The 20,106-nt window shown below is 38.7% G+C and overlaps 1 protein-coding gene across 3 annotated transcripts in view; it reads left to right on the top strand.

Annotated features, from left to right (window-relative positions):
• Positions 1-20,106, top strand: part of CLASP2 (cytoplasmic linker associated protein 2) — a 127,747-nt gene that overhangs the window by 72,245 nt on the left and 35,396 nt on the right. For all 3 annotated transcript variants that reach the window (XM_026034979.1, XM_026034978.1, XM_026034977.1), the window contains exons 15-22: positions 965-1,042; positions 1,640-1,807; positions 4,967-5,022; positions 6,260-6,433; positions 9,175-9,198; positions 11,940-11,957; positions 13,897-13,998; positions 19,193-19,363. In XM_026034979.1, coding sequence (XP_025890764.1) covers positions 965-1,042; positions 1,640-1,807; positions 4,967-5,022; positions 6,260-6,433; positions 9,175-9,198; positions 11,940-11,957; positions 13,897-13,998; positions 19,193-19,363 — 791 coding nt within the window. The remainder of the gene's footprint in view (positions 1-964; positions 1,043-1,639; positions 1,808-4,966; positions 5,023-6,259; positions 6,434-9,174; positions 9,199-11,939; positions 11,958-13,896; positions 13,999-19,192; positions 19,364-20,106) is intronic.

The following is a 20,106-nucleotide window of genomic DNA, read 5'->3' as shown; positions in this document are numbered from 1 at the left end:
TTTTTTTTTTTTGAGGTGCAATTAGAGTTACATTCACTTAGCATGTTTTTTTCCTGCTGGGACTTTTACCAGAGATTCTAGTACTGCAGATTTCTTTTTCTACCCAATTCTCTATTTTCATGAAAACTCTTAGGTAGAATATCTCAAAAGGATTGCAATATATATTTTCTTGAGGATTTAAATAAAACCCACTTAACTGAATACCAAGTGGTCATAATCCCTGTAATAGCACTACTTCTCAAATTGTGAGAGAGTCTCATGTACAAGACACTTGACACAAAGACCCGAAATAATTGTTTTTCTGTGCAGTTGCAGCCTATAGCTGGTGTCTGCGCAGTCTGTAGCAGACGTGGGAACTGAACTCAGCCACTATGACACACGGCTGGTACTGAAAATCCTAAAGTATTTTTATGAAACCAACAAAAAAAAACCCTAAAATATTTTTATGTGGGCACCAACATTTCATTTTTGACTGTTAGGACTATCTTTTGTGTAAATACTCTTTCTGGAAGCGCAGAGATGCTGTAATTTGTTACATTGTTTTCTTAAGTGACTAGTCAATCCAAATGAATATTCAAACGTATGTTTATATTTAAAAAGAACAAGCTTAAGAGGCATTTTAAATTGGTACCTGCTGAAGACAGACAAAATGTGTGTGCTTTATTGTTTTATAGCACCCCTTGCTCATCATTTGCTTTAAGTTATTTCCTACAAACTCTGCCTGCCTTCGTGACAGACTTTTCCAGAAAACAAAAATTTCCCCCTTCAGGTGAAGAAATAGCTGGGAACTTTCTAAACCTCTGCAGAAGGTGCAGTTATATCAGCAGTGTAGTTAAGCATTTACTTCGTATCACTATGTGGACTGCTGCTTACTTAGGGAAATATTAATGGATAAAACTTCTTTTAGAATTGAATTTTGAATTTCAGGTAGTAAAAGATAGCTTGAAGAGTGTCTGTCTTCTAGGCATGCAGCTGTCTTGGTTGAAACCATCAAGAAGGGTATTCATGATGCTGATGCAGAGGCAAGAGTGGAGGCAAGAAAGTAAGTTTCATCTGCATTTATTGCTCTGAGAAATGGCAGACGTCTTATGAGGTGTAGAAGGGTTTCAGTAGTGTAATATATATCACATAGCTGCTCGCCTCTGAAGAGGCAAATCAAGTGAATGAATTTTGAATTAAAAGCTGCTTTGCACCAAAAAAAAGAAAGCCGCTTTAAAGATTGGGGCAATTAGTAATGTTTCAGTGAGTCCGAGGGTTCTTGGAGAATAGGAGAGATGAGAATTAATATTATTACATAATCATTCCGCCTTTATAGAAATTGAGTCATTGAAAGACTACAGTACTTTCAATAAAGAGAAGGCAAAAGAAATGTATCCTCTTCAGTTACAAGTACTAACACGTAGTAAGTAAACTTGAGAATTTCAGAGTACAGAAATGCTTTTTATTTTGAAGAAGTCCATACTGTCAGTGAAACTAGGGTAACTTATGACCTGATGAATGTATTATGTGGTATACCTATTTCTGTTCTGGGTTCCTTTCTCTACCATCCCTGGCTTATTCTGTAGTCTTTCACCTTTTGACTGTATATTTTACACAAAAATCTAAAACAATTACTCTTGGTTATTTTTTTATTTTGCAGGGCTTATCTGGGTCTCAGAAATCACTTTCCCGGTGAAGCAGAGACTCTGTACAACTCTCTTGAGCCACCCTATCAAAGAAGCCTCCAGACCTACCTGAAGAATTCCGGCAGCATCGCATCCCTCCCTCAGTCAGACCGGTCATCCTCCAGTTCCCAGGAGAGCCTCAAGTAAGAGCCACTTCCCTGTTTGGTCAGGCAGTACCGAGGGCTTCGCACACGCATGAGGCTCCTGCGGCAGAAAAGCTGCAGTTGGGCTGCTGCCACATTTAATAGTCACATTCTTAAAATTCCTCTCATGTTCTGCTGTGTGATAGTGTTACTCCAGCAAGGTGGAAAACAGTAGCGTGTACGACCTTGACTTGAGCAGATTCTGCTTACGCATCTGTTTGTTCCTGACCAGCCTGCATTGCACCACARGCGCCCTGAGGTTTCTCTGCTCAAGTGGTGTCGCTTGTCCAGCAGCGTGGTAAAAGAGTAAATGTAGGAAGAAATTATGGTTGCACTTCCTTGCTTCTTCTCATCACTTGGGATGATTGCAAAAATCACTTGCAAAAATAAGCAATGTTGTTTATTTTGTGACTGCTCATTAGGAGGCAGTCGGTSTGTTCTGTAGGCAGGAGTGTATTAACCATCAGGAACTTGTTAGATTAAAGTTTGCTTTAGGTCCTGGTAGCAAAAGAAATTGACTGCCTGTTAGCAGAACTGTAAAGCTGGGAATAAACATTCATAACAATTTGTAGTCCTGTAAATTCTAGAAAGGGTCCTCAAAGCATGAAATTCTGACTTCAGTCCAGATGCTTCATTTCCAAAGCAAAAGAACTTGATATTTGTTCACGTGGCTTGAAAGCTAAGACTGCTTCCAGCAAGTCCAAAGATTTTTTTTTTTTTTTTTTTTGGCTGGCACCTTAAATACCAGTGGCTCTCCTTCTTCTGTGGCAAATCTTATCTTCAGTATGATTTGTATAATTATGTAATTATAAAAGCCTTTTTAAATAGTTATTGCAATGTAGGTTATTGCTAGTGATGGATTTTCATCAAAATAAATGTTTAGTCAGTGATGAATTAGTCTTGCTTAAATTAATTAAATCTGTATTTCCTGCTTGGAAATCAGAAGGCTGTTAGTGAGTTACTAATAACAAAATGTTAAACTAAATTACAGAGAAACTAGAATCTTGCTGTGTTAAATCCCTAGGTAGGTGCTGCTTCGTGTGTTACAAGGTGTGTAACTTCCCAGGTGTTGGAAGATGAACAGTACAGAATGGGAGGGGGAAAAGAAGAGCTAAGCAAAGGAAATCTGATACTCAAAGTGATTTTTAGCTGGTTTTCAATAATTTTGCTTTTAGATGTGTTCTCTTTTTCTTTTATCTGTTACCAGAACAGTGTATGTAGTGGGTTTTTGTTTGTTTGGTGTTCTTTTCTTTTCCCTTTTCTTTTTTTTTCCCCTCTTGACTTCTGCAATTGGTGCTGGATTCTCCSTATATATATTAGGGTAGGAAGTAAGGGTGTTCTTTTTTTGTTGTTCATTTTAGAATCTGATGTGCAGTGTTTTTTGACACTCTGAGTCTGCCAAGCTTACAGATCCATTGACCAAAATGATTTTAGTGCACTGTGATTTTTATTACAAGGCTGAGAAAAGTTATTGCCATCAGACTCTTCGGTTTGCAGTGTTGCTACCTCAGCCCAGTCCCTCTCTCATGGTCTGTAATCAAGACCTGTGTGGGTTAAAAAATCTTTTTCATCTTTCAAGTAAAAAGCAAAGGAATTATTGAAGTTTGCTTCTTTCCGATCAATATTCCTGTCATTATGGAAGCTCTGTGAAGAGCTCCTTAAATTGAGCAAGAAACTGTTTTTATTTAGTGAGAACCCTGCAGAATCTGAGGCAGGCTATTTAGAGAGCACCCTTGTCTGATTTACTTCAGTTGGCAACTTCCATGTGATAACGTTGGCATTTTAAGTGGAGGGAAATGCTGCTTCCAAGCAAGCTCTACCTGCACAAAGCTGCTTAAATTCCTTGTCCTTCTGGGTAGGTTGTGCAAAGTGCTGCAATTGCAGCAGTGCTTTCTGAGCCTTCTCTTTGGGGCTGGTTGTAAGGTCAGAATGTGGCCCGGAGATCTATCTGCCTGGCCAAACTGAACTGAGCTCATTGTATTTGCAGCAAAATAAGTGCCAATAGCTCCAAAACACTGGCTGGTTATTACGTCAGAAAAACAAGTGTGGTTCATAGTAAACTGCTTTTTTTGTGAGGAGTTAGATAACAGTGCTGACATCTGCATTAGCACTGAGCTAACAGCACAGATGCATGTGCAGTATTRTGTTTCTCTCTCCTCTCTGCTTTTTGATATTAAAATTAGGGAGTATTTTTACTAAAGCTGGGACTCTAGACTGCAAGGTTATAATTTGGGTGTCACTTGAATTACTACAAACCTTCCCAGTCACATAAATATTTAGGTGGCTAGGTGTCAACGAATGAAGCATTGTGCCATTCAGTGCTTCCTGTCCTTTTTTTTTTTTTTTTTTTTTTGTATATTTTGACTTTCCTCTGCTCCCTCTCATTCAAAAGGCAAGCAAACCTTTAGAACCAAGGAGAAGGCCCAGGGTACCAGTTCAGCTGGAGTAGACCACAAGGTGCTGCTGCAGCAGCTTTGACAGTAAGAGTACAGGGAAATGGAGAGAAAGGAAAGGTTAAAAAAAAAAAAAGTTTTCCCTTCTCTTATAACAGTCTCCAGCAGTCAAGCACAGGAAACTCAATCCAGCTACTTTGAAGTTCCAGCATATTTCTTAATTTCTAAATGAATTGTTTGGAGAGATGGGACTTGCAGGAGGCTTATGAGTCATACACCTGCTTTCCTTGTTATTGTCAGCAAGCTGCTTCGCATAATTCCTCTCGTTGTATATCAGGATCTTTTAGTTTAGCTCCTGCTATTTTTGTTTGCCAGCTGATTTAGAAGATCATCCCTGCAGTTAAAACCTTTTAATGGCCAGCTTAAATGTTTCTGTGGCCATATCTGGAAGGCCTGAACTTTGTGTTAGCACAATATGTTCATTAATTAGCAAAAGATTTAATTCCTTATAATGAACACAGAATTTCATGGAATTTAAAAGATGAGCTGACAAGATGATGGTGTTTTCTTTGTCATTCTGTATTTATGTGTTTATCTGAAATGTGCAGTCAGTAGAGGGAGGGGACAGCAAGGGGAGGATAGAAAAGGAACATTTCTTCAGACCATGGTGTAGTGTTGTTTTTTGTATCACATTCCTGAGACGTATTTTATTAAAGCCTTTGCTTTCTGGGTTTGTTAATTGGTATTTATTTATTCCTTTTAATAGTCGTCCTCTATCTTCTAAATGGTCTGCAGCCACCCCCGGAAGCCTTGCTGGCAGAGGTATGTTTGTTCTTAAATAGCACACGATTGTTTTTAATGCTATTTTGGTCAAAAAGGAGAAAAAAAAAAAAGCAGCTTACAGTCTTTACCCCTTTACCTTATTATGCAATTGAGTTATTCAATGATACATGCCTTAGCTTTTACGTACTTTTAGTTGTTGCAAAACTGCCCTCTATTACCGAGTTTATTTATCCTCCCCATTCATTTATCTGTTTCTTTAAGTTTTCTCATGGACTCATCATTCTGGAAAGCACAGAGCATTACTCTGTGATCTATTAATGACCTTGCGGTTTATGCTAGTTGGAAATGAAGGAGTGTTGTACCTCTGATCTGTTACAGCGTATCTAGAAATGTTTCTTGTGCAGGGGAAAAAATACTTGTAATTCAGACARTTTCATTTTGTCTGGGTTTTCAGAATAGGATCGATCCATTCTTTCTCATTATTTCTTTGCAAATCCTAGTGAGTAAATCATTGACTCATTTTTATAAGTGGCCAGTTATTTTGAGTGCTTGTTTTCCTGAATACCTAAATTGTTAGGGGGGAGCCAAGTTTTAAAGGTATGCACCAATGGCTAACTGAGCCAAATAGTACTCAGCTAATAACTAGAGAGGAATATAAAAATATTTTACAGAAGATTAGACCATCCTGTAATTCAAAGTAGGCATTTAACTGTCCAATTGCTGTTTCTTTCAGATAGGCAGTTTCTTACCTGATGTGTGCAAAGAATATCTGGTTCAGTATCACAGAGAACACTGAATTGCTGTGAATTCGTGAAGCATCCAGCAATATAATGAACAAACGACACAGATGTTGACAGTTTATGTCACTTACATTATGGTGGGAGCAAGTAGCTTTTGTAGAGTAATGATAAAATTTCATAATGAAGATGAGAATACTGTAAAATACTGAATTGATTCTACCTTGAGTACTACTAAGACTGGAGAAGAAAGCTGAGTTACTCATGAATTCAGGTATTAGGCTAGTTGGGCAAATCAAGAACTTTGCTCTTCACCTGAATTTCAAGGCAACACCTGGTCTAGCATTTCAGTACCTCTTGGCCGTGTGTGTGTGCTTTTAACCTTTTAATCATACTCTGTTTTTTGTTCATGTGATTTATAGCATATAAGGGTGTTTCCTGCATTTTTTGCGAGCATGCTGCAGCAGCAGCACAAGGCAGCCTTGCCGAGGCAGCGCGGTGCGTTCATTGCCGTACGAAGGAGCGTAACTGTGTCTCAGTTTCAGGCGGCGGCGGCGGCGGCAGGAGCGTGGGCAGCCCGGGAGGCCTGCAGCGGTCCCGCAGCGACATCGACGTGAACGCGGCGGCGGGGGCCAAGGCCCGGCACGGCGCCGCGCAGGGCGCCGGCCGCCTCTCYGCAGCCGGCCTGCCGCCCGGCTCCTACGCCTCGCTCGGTGAGGGCTCCGCACGCGCCCCCTGCTTCTGTCTCTCTCCTTGGCTTTGCTTGCAAAGAATTCCTGGCAAAGTGCTCCCGCTTGGGGAGAGCTTGGTCCTTTTGAGTGGTCCTGGGGTACTGCAAAAGAGCAAGTGTTCTGAAGTAAGGTAACGGCGTTGCTGGATATTTGTCCTTCTGTTAAAAGAGCATCAATCTAAAGAATGCATCCCTACCAGGCTCTTTAACTGCCAATATTTTAAGGATGCAAAGGATTGATTCCCTGCCTTAACACAGAGGGCAGTGACCATGTCTACAGTAAGGACGTCAGCATTAGACCGCCATTCCCCCTCTTATTCCATGCTTTGACATTGAATGTATTTCTGCTGGTGGCAGCATTAAATGCTGGAGCTTGCACTTGGGCTAAGCTGAGCCAACGTGTGAGGAGGAGGAGGCGGCGGTGTGAGACATCGTGTCTCTGCTCTTCCCAGGGAGCAGTGCCAGCCAGATCGCTGAGGAGACCAATCCTGCTGTCAGTGTTGCAAACACAGCCCCAGGCCGGCCAGAGAAACGTGTATAGGCCCTTGGATTTACCTCGAGTCTGGGAGATGTTAGGATATGTTTAACCTGCATTTGTGCAGTTCTTGTTCTTTAATTCAAACTTTGGCGTTAAAATAGTTGAAATCAGTTGACGCTCTCGTGCCGTTAGTGCGTTCTTGAGACGCTCGGAGCACTGCTTGTTCTAGGATTAAATTTGTAAGCACTGATAACCTCGACAAGCGGTCTCAACCTCGGCCTGTAGCCCAGGGTTGTGGGCGCCCTCTCGTGCCCACAGGGTGAATCAGAGGTGGCACCAAAGCCTGGCAGGGAATGCGAGCCCATGGCCATGAGTGAATGCCACGGCACCTGAATTAGCTGTAGGGGCCATTCTCCAAGATGACAGTGTTGCCTGGTCTGTGCTCGTATGCACAGTGTTTGTCTTGGTCAAGGCTGGGATTTGGTTCATGTGGGAAGCCATGGAAAACAGACTTACAGCTTAATATGTAATGATAGAAGTAGCAAGTCAGAAGTCAAAGAGAAATGGAGAGAGAGGGAAGGAGGGAGATCAGCCTCTTTCTGGGAATGTGTCTTCATGCTGGTGAAATGGAAGGACTGCTAKGGTCTTTTATTAAAGTGAGGAGAAATTTAACTTGTGACCGGAGTGTAGATGTGCTCGCAGAGCATCTGAGTGACTGTGCCGCTCCTTGCCTTGAGCTTGTAAGGTTGAGAAGGGGCACAGAGGTCTCCAAGTAAGTAGATAGTGGTGCTTTTCATGCAGGGAAATAACAGAAATAAATAACTATTCCCGTTGTGTATATAGTAAGTCTAGGCTTTAGTAGGATTTGAGTATCTGCAAAGCTTTGCGTTGTTAGCAGGCGTAATCGCAGTACTTCTGGAGGAGAATAGTGTTGAATTGCAATGGCAGAATAACTCAGAGTAAAGCAAGGAGGCCGCTGGTTGTTTGATCTGTGTTTGTTTTCCTAACAGTTTTCTGAAAGTGGTGGGTCATTAAGTGCTGCGCGCCTGTCCCCTCTTCAACTTAGTGTAGAGAGGGCAAGTGGGGTGTATTCCTTGGCTATTCACCTTGAAATATGCTTTTCCCTTTGTTTTGAGAAGGCAATCGCAATTCGGCAACTACACTAATTAGACAACATCCCCTGTCTGTGGTAAAGGGTTTTGGGTTTTTTTTGATGCTATACCCAAATATGGCAGCTTAAATGACAGAATAGTGAAAATAGTGCTGTCATGCTAGAAAGTTCTCGAAAGTTGTCTTGTTTATTGTTGCAGAGAGCTTTCCACATTTTCAGGTGTCAGTACCAAAGTAAGTTGTGTCGTCTTTTCTAGAGCTTTTATATGTTTTCACACTCCCTTGGAGAATCATCCATCTTTAGGTTAAGCAGCTGCAAAATTTCCAGTCTCAGAGGACTCTAAATTCCTGAGCATTGTAAACTACATTTACCTCCGCCTGCTTCCTTTCTCTTTATTGTTAATAGAAATAACTTTGTGCTGCGATTGTATGTATCCCTATGTATTTCTGTTTTTGAAACTGTTCTGGAATCAGGAGGACATTCTCTGCTTGAGTTAATATAAATGTTGACTAACTTTGGGTTTCTAATTGTTAATGTCCTTTTTGAAGAGGCACAGRCTATGCTTACGTATGTCTCACATGAAATGTTTCAGTGGTACTCAGTTTTACTCCCAAGCTGTTGTTATCAGATTATGTATGCCCTGTCTTCCAGCTGAACTGTTGAATTTTTCATATTTTCAAACTAGTGAGACTTCCATTTTTTTCTCTGTGTTTATTGTGCTGTCTTTTCCCTTCTTGCCCATGKTAGACTTCATGCTGAGTACCAAATTTCATGAGAAAAAAGGAAAAAATGTGCTATAAGCAATGATACAAACATGTATTGATGATTCCTTAACTGGTGAACATCAAACATGACTTAGTAAGTTTTTAACTGTAGAAGTTTCCTCRTATCTGGATAATATGAAGAAATGCTGCATCCCTATTCAGTGACTCCATCCTGGAATTGTACACCCTGGACTAGCAGAAACCAGCTTTATTTAAGTTAGCTTTATACATGCATGAATCAGATAGACATATGTCTGCAGTATTTAATATTAATGTATTTTCCTTAATTAATGTTTTATGACTCTGCTGTGAACACCTTTATTCTAACACACTAAGTTTTCCATGTTTCTTTGCCTGCTTTTTCAACAAAGAGGATACTTCTGACAAGATGGATGGTAAGAAATTGTTTAGTCTACCCTCTAATCCTAATAATTATTCTTTGTATCTTTTATGTAAAATACTTGATGTTCAATGTATTTGTCTGTTAATTAACAAATTCTATACTGTTTTAATTAATCCCTGTATAATCCTGATACTTTAATGTATGCTGTTCTATTGCTGTATTTGTCAGTATTCTTTGGATGGTTGGTCTAGAAATTAGATTTTATTTCCCTTTTTAAAAAGTTGTGCAAAATTACAGAGTTATTCTGCCCTTTTATAACTAGTTGTGGTTCCATCATGTTTTAGTTTTGCCTATATAGACAAATTAGAGGGCCTTTTTTCCTGAATAGAAGTGGGAGAGCAGATTTCTGACAAAGTGTTAGGATTTTTAGAGCAAAACTAAAGTTATCTCTTTAAAAAGTACTTCTACCACGATCTAGAATCAAGCTACTTAATTTTAAGTGCTTATAGATTCTGTAATCTAATGATTGAAAGAAGAGTTTGCTAAGAAAACACGTAGCTTTTTCCAATAGCTCACCAAGTATTCCAGATGGGTTATAACACTTCTCTGTCCCTTCCCCCCCTTCACTGCTTGTATTGTCCACCCTTAGGGACTAGGCATAGATTTTCACTGTARTTGCCAAGTAGCTGAAAATCAGCCTCTTGACACTTACTAGTCTGTTTTAGGTATGTGTAAGTAACACTTCMTATAACAGAAACTGGCTGTATCCCATCTTGGTGTCTAATACTTCTCATTATTATTTTATAACTTAATTATTGCAGGAAATGCTTTAAAAGCCAGCTTTGTTTAAATAAACTTATTAAATAGTTGTTGCTACATATATTTTAACAATTTCCAACCATTTTTAGAAGTGCATGTAGTTTCCTGGACGCAAAGCAAATGTCATTTTTTCCTCTCCCAGATTATTGTGTCTGAGAAAATAATTATACCAAATATGCAAATAGGTGGAAACAATKGAAAGGAAGTTCTCCTAAAACTCTGAATCCTGAGCTATTCTTGGGAAGAATTTGAGCAGAAGTTAAGCAGCTATTGTAACCCTGCTTCCATAGAAGGAGATGTTTGGACAGTGTTACAGGAGTTTTCTCACCCCCCATGTCAGATATCCTTGTGTTGCATAAAGTAGGATTGATTTTGAACTAGCTGTTCTAAACACTTCCCTGGAGTTTTTGCTTTTATCCCAAGCAGTAAAGAGTCTTAAGGCCAAATGTGTAGGTTGCTCCTTTTGTTCAGCCCAGGAGTCTAAACTAGTGGCGCTCTCCTGTATGTTTGTCTGAATATAAGGGAGGAAGCCGTGCAGCAGTGACCAAAGCCATCTCCTCCTACAGGATATCTGTAGGGATGAACAGACCCGTCTTGGCTTCCAGCTTATAGATCTGAGCTGATCGTTCAGAGCTGATCACACCCTCACCCACAGCAATTGCCTATTCCTCCTCTCCCCAGTCTCGGCCATATATTTTCACCACTTGTTCTTTATAATACCGCTCTGCGAATCGTTTGAGAGAAACAAATCTTGTCAAATCACACTGCACCCACTGATGTGGTAGAACACGAGTTAATGTCCTGTTATTTTGCTTGCTGCACTGACGAGCCTTCAGGTGGCCCGAGATGCTGGCCCAAGAGTGGGGGAAGGAGAAGCAGAAGGACCAGCTCCCTGTGGGGCTGGCTTAGCCATAGGGTAGAGCTGCCTGCCCTCAGGGGCTGCGTCTGGTGTTGCTGGGCTGGGGCAGAGAGGGGCTTTTACACACACTGGCAATTTGGACCAGGCAAGCYGAAGCTTTTCTGTGTCTGGAAGGTGCTTTCCGTGCACAGGTGTTGATATTTACACTGGGTTAGGTTTAAAAGAGGCTCCTGACAACAATGTCTGGAAGATTTTACCGGTATGGAGATAGTGAGAGCCAAATTTGCTGAGAGGGTTGTGTTTAGGCTAGTGGAACACCCTAACAGACAGGAACTATATTAGACTGAAAACAAAAATGTAATTACCATTGGATTTGAGACATGAACAATTTGCACTACAGTCTGAAAATATGTTATTCATAATCAGATTTGTGTTTCAAGAAGTGCAAGAGAGGAGTACTGCGTTGACATCAGTTCTTAGGTATTGATGACCATAAATTGAATCAGGTTGATCTCGTGTCTTTATCATACGCCAAGCCTTTATAATAATGTTGGCGTGTCTGTTCAGGTGYGATCTGGTTTCAGCAAGCTCAGCTTCCCTCAGCAAAACTTGATCTCCTATGTGTCAATTTTTCAGAATCATCAAGGACCTCGTTCAAATAACTCCGCCTTTCTCACAGTTTCTGTCWTTTTTTTTTTGTCCAGTTCATGAAACTTCTGGCCCTTGTTTTGCTGTTCTTGGAGAGAGAGGACTTTGTGTTATGTTTTATATTTTTGAAAGAGCTTGCACTAAAATATTTGGAACAAATATATTTGATCTGGACGTGTAATTTAGTTTACTTGATCTCATATGTTGTTTTCCCTGCTGATTTTCAGTATTTTTATAATAAGTTTAGAAGGCAGTGCTACGTACTGTATGTTTGTTATGTAGTATTGCCATTTCTTGATATTCCACTGAGCTTCAAAGATGGAGTTGCAATACAGGYGCTTTAGACCTCCTCTTAGCTTGATAACATCTGTTGAGACTCGCAAGATTTTTAATCTTTAATTAAAGGAATTGAAGAGAAAGAGTATTGTTTGGAATATCATGTATTTTATTATTTTTTTTCTGTTTAGGAACAGCTTCTGAAGATGGTAAGAAAATACTTTGTTAGAATAGCAAATATTTTCAGCTTCCATTTTTCATTGATACAAACTAAGTTTTAAAAGTAGATTTTGCTCTTTCTGGTACTACATTGAGGTTCGTAACTTCACATGGCTTATGCATCTAATACTTGGTTGTCATGTAACATTTTAAAAATTCTTTTGCTTTATTATTTTTAGTTTGCAAGCTCTCATCTGCAGTAGAAGTGTCGTTGCTTAACATTTTAGTGTGAAAAAAACAGGAGCGTTATAGTTTGGCTTTTTATTTTTTTTTAGCAAGTCTTGTTGCAGAAAATTTCATCAAATGTGCTCATGCTCTGGGAAGCAGGTGCTACTATTCTCTCTGAATTGATTTTCAGTATGCTATTAATATATTGAAATCCGTCATCTAGAGAATAAACGTAGAGACTCTAATTGAGTTAATTCCTTTGCTTTGCAAAGAAACTTTTTTGTTACTTTAATTCAATTTGATGAATTTCAAATGATGATTTAAAGCTGTATCCAAATAGTGGCACTCTGTATTCTTGCATTTTGGGGCCCAGATTCTGAACGCAGTTGCATTCCTTGCAGACTCAGTGGGAAAACATTGCCATTGCACGGGGATAACTAGTAGAGTTTGGACCAGTTACCTTAAGCCAGTATTGTCAGCACGTTGTTTTCTACTAATTTAGTGAATAACCTCCTTTATTCTGACTCTCTTAATAGACTCTCTTCTCTGGCTATCCCTTCTTCTTGGATGAATGATATTAAGTTGGTTGGTCTCCAAATTCTTCTGTGGAAAGCCTGGGGAGGCTAGAACTGTTATAAAAGTCTATTGTAAAAGTCTGTGTGTCTGGTTCTTCTGGGTCAAAGAATGACTTGATACATCTGGATAACATTCCAGTCTTGCTTTTTTTTTAAATTTGGAAGACTTGCTGAACTAGCTCCATGCTCTGTGAGCCGTGGGGTTTTTGTGCCTGCAACTTTTCAAATTGTACTTAGACTGCTTGGTTTGTTTGTATTTTGTTTTTCTGTTGGTTGAGAGGTTATAAAGAATCCCAGAATGGTTAAGGTTGGAGTAGACCCTGAGAGATCATCTAGTCCAAGCCGCCTGCACAAGCAGAGTCCMCCCGAGCCTGGGGTCGTGACTGGGCAGGTTTTGAAGCTCTCCACAGAAGGAAACTCCAAGGTTGGCTTAGGAAAGTAGTGCAGGAATTTTGCACTAGGAGTTCTCTGTCAGCTACCTGTCAGTCATGCAGCTGGGCTAGTCCCTTAGTTATCTCACCCTGCTCTCTGACCATTGAGGAGCATGGGCAGAAGTGCACAAAGCTGGACACCAGCTGGATTGCCCTCCAAGCAAAGAGAATTTTACTGTTGTAAAATGCTGTAAATGCCTTGCAAAATCCGGTAGAATTTTACAGGACCAGGTCTGCAGCCAGGAAAACATTAGAATTGTCAGTAACGGGAAAGTTTTTAGATTTCTAAAAAGAATGATGGGAAGAATTTTAGACCCTTATTCGAAAGATATCCCAGGTTAGGTTTGTTGTCTTGAGATAGCCAAAGCAGAATTATAAGCACAAGTAATAGTGAGACACCTGTTAGTTATACCCATTGCCTATTATCTTTATTTAATAAGATTACCCTTTGTAATAAAATCAACGTATTTATGTAGGAAACCACTTGCTAGTTCGGGGTTTTTAAATGGTAATGTGCAAATTTCTTACTGAATCACATTAGAACCAGGGCGGAATATTTTGATTCCTCACCTGTTAAATCCTGTGAGGATTTCAAATTTCTACTAATTATCCCAAGTGAACTTTTCTTGATAAAGTTATGTCGTGCCAGATTTGTACCTACAGAAGACTAATAAAATGCTAGTAACCACTTCCGCTTGTTTTGCTTTCTACATTGCTATGAAAAGATTGATTTGATTATCATTTTTATTTTACAGGACGCGTACGAACAAAGCTTTCAACGCCATCTGTTGGTATTGGAAATTCCAAAACGGATTCCAGAGGACGCAGCAGAACCAAAGTGGTGTCTCAGTCGCAGCGTACGTATTTTCTGTTCATCACCTATACCCAATAAAGAGTCCAAATGTTTAAGCATACATTCATTGACCAATGGCTACAGTCAAAGTTAATTTTTAAAAAAAGAAGCTGCATACTGAGTTGTTGTTCTGTGCCTTAGGTTCATCATCGCCAGACCAAAATGAAGGTATTTTTTTCAGTGTTTTGGGTCAGTGGCATTTGCATGCTTTTCTAATTTATGTTGTTTTCCTCTGGATCAAACACTAGGTTCAGTCTTAGTTTGCCAGATAAACCAGGCAGCTTGATAGGAAATGAAATCTGTCCCAAAGTTGTCTTTTCAGTTAGAACTTCTCAACATTCTTTTTCCCCCCCCATGTCTGTCTGTTTTACCAGCACCCACAATCCTACTATCCCACACCCTCAAGAGGTCTCTACCACCAGTAAACTTCTCGACCAGTTAGATTTAATACATGACCGAGTAAAAAGGAAACATGGATAGGCTGGATGGTGCTTTCAGGATTACCTATAAAACCAGATTTTTCAAAAAGTCCTCTTTTGGGCACCAGAAATACCTCTTTTCATTTTAAGCTGGGCAGTATTCTAACTCAAGGCTATTTACTCCTTTTTATATGATAACTGTTACCTTTTCTTAAGTTAGTAAGCACAAATATAAAACCCAAATTTTATAGTTTCTTTCTTTATCTTGAAGTCAAATGGTTAAAACAAGCAACTTACTCTTATGGCAGCTGATTCATAGGTGTATTCTCTGAAACAACTGGAAAAAGGCTCAGTTCTCAGTGATTCATGTGAAGGGCAATTGCCTAACACTAGTGAGCAAGTGGAAGTGTTACTGATGCCTCGGCTGACCCCTGGCAATTGGTTCCTGTGTCTGGGGTCTCCAGGAGGCATTGCTTCTGTACTGGTAGTAGAGAACTAGTTCACCTTTGGAATTAAATGAAATAAGATGAGATTAACTAAATTAAATAAGGAAAACTTAACAGTGTCTTTAAGAAAAATTAACTGCTTATATAGTTTGACAGCTGTAGTGTTTCGAGGTCAGTGAATTAGATAGGTTTGATTTTCCCGGTGTCATTACTACTCTGTACCAAACCTTACCCCCTTTCTTTTAATGAATCCCCATAATTCTGTATTTAATGGCAGGAATCTTTATTTTCTTATCAGTGACTGCATTTATCATAAATAGAATGATTTTAGAGGTCAGAAAATCACCAAAGGTAGTTAATGTCAATACTCTGAGATTTTATTTTTTAGATTTTCTATGTAAAAGCACTTCAGGTGGTCTTCATGTCAGATTTTATTTTCTGTCGAGTGCTGCTGAATCAGGTTTGATTCCATATTTGSACATTTTGTTCAAGCGAACTTGCGAAAGTCTGAACAGAAGGGTCCAGACACATAAAAATCTAGTAAGTTCTCATAATAAGTAAACATTTTCCTGGGAAGTGTTGTAGTCCCCSACTTACTTATGAAATGAGAGTTTGTACCTGTAAAAGAGATGCTGCAAAATTTTTGTATTGTCATCTTTTTATATGTCATCAGCAAAGAATAATTGGCTAAATAATTTGAGTAGAAAAAAGTAAGTCTCACCAAATCACTGTTTCAATTTAGGAAAAGCAGTGAGCAACTTCTTGAAAATAACCTAGTATCTTGCAGAAAGTGATAAAATCTTAAGAAGTTAGGATGATTTATAAACTGAGGTGTTAAGTATTAAACTAAGACTGCCATGATTTCCAAGTATTGTCATTATATCATTAATAAAACTGACTCTACATATTCAGAGAAATAAAAATGGAAACTTTCAGTGGTTTTTTTTTTTTTTGCTCTTTTTTTAGAACACTTTCTTAGAGTATTCATATCTAAAGAGATGAACTGCCCTTGAAATAGYTAGATACTTTTACATGTGATTTGTGAAAATTAAATACATGAAACTCTTTTCAGCTTTATGCCACTTTTTCCGTTCAAAACTGATGCCTTCAGATAACTTGGTAACCTTTCAGTGGGGGAGAATAAGAATTCTGAGATGTTTTAAGAAAGATAAATAGGATCCATACAAATGAACAGGTGGAGGGGAACTGTTCTGCACTACATGACTGCTATATGGATGATGCTTTTCTATGTAGATGAAAAATTTCACAGCATTGTAGGCCACAAGAAGCTCAGTGTTTTCATATAGGGGATTATTCAGTTTCCCCACTAAGAGTAGACTTTGTATTAGATTTAAGCTCGCGTTTCTTAGAAACCACTGTACTACAGATGCTTTTGTGAATTTAGGGCTAAAAATGTGCTTCTGTTTAAAGATCGTTATATGAAAGACTTGCAAATTTGAATACTTTTACAAAAATGCTTATGTATAGGACTTTAGAAGACCTTTCCTGCTACTATATTTAAATTGTAACAAATAATAAATAAATGCATATACAATTAGCATTCTACATTATTCTTATGTATGGAAAAATTTGATCTTTTTCTTCCTTTCCAATCTGTTTGGTTGTCAGCTGTGCTGACAAGCTCTACTACTCTTATGTTACAGCCTTAGTTCAAAGAAAAAGAACAAAATTTATGAATGTAAACAAATTCTTATTTTAAAACATCAGATAAAGTATAAAAAGAAACAAAATATATGCAAGTCTTTTCAAACGTACCATTGTGAAAGCTTTTATTTTGTCATTCACCCCACCTGCAGCTCAGTTCTTTTACTGTCTGTCTCAAACAAAAATTATGGTTTGGCCTTGTGTGCATTTTTTGTTCAGCTACTGAACTTTTATTTATTTGACAAGCTGATTTTTTTTAATGATTTTTAGAGGCTATGCTACCATGTTTAATTGAAATTTAATTCTTCAGTGTTATCCAGTTTGCTAAATAGAAAGCTGAAGAATTGTGATTTGCTTGTGCAGCTTGGCTTCATCTGCTTTGTGCATAGCATCTTGAGCTTAGTACTTCAACTATAGAAGCTACTTAAAAGCACTGCTTTAGCGTAACTCCCTTGTGGCTTTTTTCCTGTGTGAAATGACTAAAGCTTTCTTATTTCCATTTGCCATCCATTTTTAATCTGCTCTGCTCCCTCCCTCTTCATGGACTATAAACCCCTACCCTAATCCTGCCTTTACACTTGTTCAGGATCACAGTCTGCTAACCCCATTGGTGGTAAGAGTCTACAGAATTTGTGTATACGTCATTGTTTGATCACCTCTTTACATATCTCATTTAAGGATCCTATTCAGCAGAAATTCTGGGGCACTTTAGTGCACTCTGCACTTCCCTGGTCTCAGGTGGTCATTATTTAGCAGGCAGCCGTGTGGGGCAGTCAGCAGTTTGCAATAGCTTTTTAGCAGCTTCCTCCTCTTTCAGCATTAAATTGCTTTCAGTTCTTCAGATCCACTCCTGCTCATAGTGTTGACACCTTGGTATGCCAATACTGTCATTTTTAGGGCAAAATTTTCAGGCTGGTAAGTTTGATTTGGGGTATTTAGGCTGTAGGGGTGCACTTCGCGGGTGAGCCAGGTGGAGAGAGAAAAAGCAGAGGAAGGAGAAGCTGCTTTCCATCAGTTTATTTTGAGAAGAGTAAATTTTCAAGTTTCAGCTATTCAGGAAGAGCTAAAATTACAATGAACCGTTTTCCAAGACTTCCATGTTTTATAGAAAGATATAAAACATGGAATGGGACAGGGGAGCACAGTGCAAGGCGGCATGGCAGCATCAGGTCCAAGTTGAAAAGCTTCAATAGGAAGAAATATCCAAACCCCTTGTTTTTTGTAGCACACCCCACTAGCTTTTAGATTTTCCCAGTTGCTGTTTCTAGGCTGTGTGATGCTGCATGTATCATTTCTGCTGAAAAGGTCCTTAGTTTAGAAAACAGTGTTTTACTAAATAATCATTTCAAGTTTGAATTCAAACAATGAATCTGAAAGTATATGCATGATCCATGGTTTTAGTCTTCTCCTGTTCACTCAGCACATATTTTATTTGATTTTTGTTTTATTTTTTCCTCCATATTCTCAAGCTTTAATCAGCTGCTATTCAGCTGTGGCTTTATTCTTTTTTTTTTTTATTATTATTCTTTTTTTTCTCTTTTTTTCCTCTAGTAGTATATTTGCTTTTTTGGTTGCTACTAATCGTCCTTACATAAGTGTTCCATGGAACTCACTTGAGATGTTGCATGATAAGCTTACAGAACTGATAGCAGTATCTGTGGTCATCCACTTACCTGATTACGTTTAAAGAGTTATTGAAAGTTTCATAGCTGTCGTGTGGTTAACTTTTGGTTAAAGTAACGTTTAATAGGTTAGACTTGCACTTGAATACTGTGGCTTGAAACAGTAATGAATGTATTTATATGAACTGCTGGTAAAAATACAGAGAGGTATCAGAGTAGAGTGGGGTTTTTCATGAGGGTTTGGAAGMTAAATTCTCTGAAACTGGAATATCACAGGGTGGAGATAATTTAGGGATCYGTGACCAGTTCCTGGTAGCAGGTACTGTGTACTGGAATACACTAACTGTGCATTATGTAATTATTGTACTTCAAAACACACAGTTTGGATTATTACCTTTAATAAGAAGGTAAGATGCTTAAATAYACTGTAGAGGGACTTTAAAAAACCCTTTAATTAAAAGAAGCTTCCTTTGAATCTGTGGAATAACTTCCCACAGAAGTAAATGTGAATATTTCTTTTGTCTTAYGAGACATTTAGATTTAGCTTCTCAGATGGTTGTGCCCAAATATTGTACTTTAAAAAGTACATAAATATTGGGAAAAATAATTGGTTATGATATTTGTTGCTGTAGAAGAACTTGGCTAATTAAAATCACTGTTTGAAAGAGGGAGAGTTGCATCTTAGCAGTGTGAGTGTTTCTGTTTTAGTCTATCTAGTGAGAACACGTAGCTTAGAAAATGAACATGCCAGCCTTTGTAATAGGGCTATCAGAGATATTAGACCTGTTTATGAATAATAGGAATATTATCTATGGTTTTTTKAGTATATGTGGTGTGAAATACCATGCCAGGTGCCTCTGGGCTTGATAATTCTACCTCCCTTGTGTGTAATGCTTTATGAACTTGTACTGGATTGTTCGATTTCGTGTTTTTACCTTCAGACCATTTCAACCTGGCACCACTTTTCTACTTGTTTTAACCATCCTTTTTCCATTTGGTTGTTAATATTCTGTGCCGACGCTGACATCTGTTCATTTTGCCTACAGCTGGCAGCAGATCTGGGTCTCCTGGAAGAGTTTTGACAACAACTACGCTCTCCACTATGAACACAGGGGTTCAGAGAGTGCTGGTGAATCCTGCAGCTGCACAGAAACGAAGCAAAATCCCCCGAAGTCAGGGATGCAGCAGAGAAGCTAGTCCTTCTAGATTGTCAGTAGGTAAGAACTGCAACATAACTGTGCCTTTATAGAACTGCTTTTGGTGTAGAACACCTGTGACCTGTGAATTGGTTACAGGTGGGTGGTAAAGTTAGAACATGGCTAGGCAAAAAAGTAAAATTTGCTTAAAGTCYGAGACTAGCCTTTGATATGGGAGACAGCTTTGAACTTAAGCTGAAACTTCTTTTTTTGTTTTGTTTAGTTTCCTGTCAGAATGTAGTAGTTTTTGCCTTTCTTCCTCTTCTTTCTTCTCTCCTTCCTTTCTCTTCTTACTCTTCCCCCAAATCATCCACATTGATTAAATGAGTGTGCTGGTGTTTTGAAAAGATAATTTTCTTTAATAATTGCTTTTATGTGTCTTCTACATGTGTGTGCATGTATGTGTACTTACATTATACAGAGATGAGTGTCATGCTTCCTAAACCCTGTGGTATAACCTGATTACACTTAATTGAAAAATATTGGTTCATTTCAGTGGCGTGGTTGTTCTCTGCTTTTTTTTGATTTTACCTTAGCTGTGTTTACTATATATTTTCCCTTTTTGAAAGCTTTTCCTTGATTTGCATTACTGTTGTTTCAGTTAATTAGAACTTGAGCACCATTTCTCAATTACTCACTCTGTGTTTTTCATTGTTGGTTTCCACTCCATCTTTTTCAATTGTTTCTCAATCTTTCTATAAAGAGTTGGTGACTTTACTTGCTTAGCTGAACAAAGAAGTAATTTCACTGAGCAGGCTGCAGTT

This window comes from Nothoprocta perdicaria, unplaced genomic scaffold, assembly GCF_003342845.1.
Source record: "Nothoprocta perdicaria isolate Ctin4 unplaced genomic scaffold, notPer1 scaffold_154, whole genome shotgun sequence".
Classification (NCBI taxonomy): Eukaryota; Metazoa; Chordata; class Aves; order Tinamiformes; family Tinamidae; genus Nothoprocta; species Nothoprocta perdicaria.
Note: the sequence above shows the minus strand (reverse complement) of the source record. Positions and strands in the feature narration are given on the sequence as shown.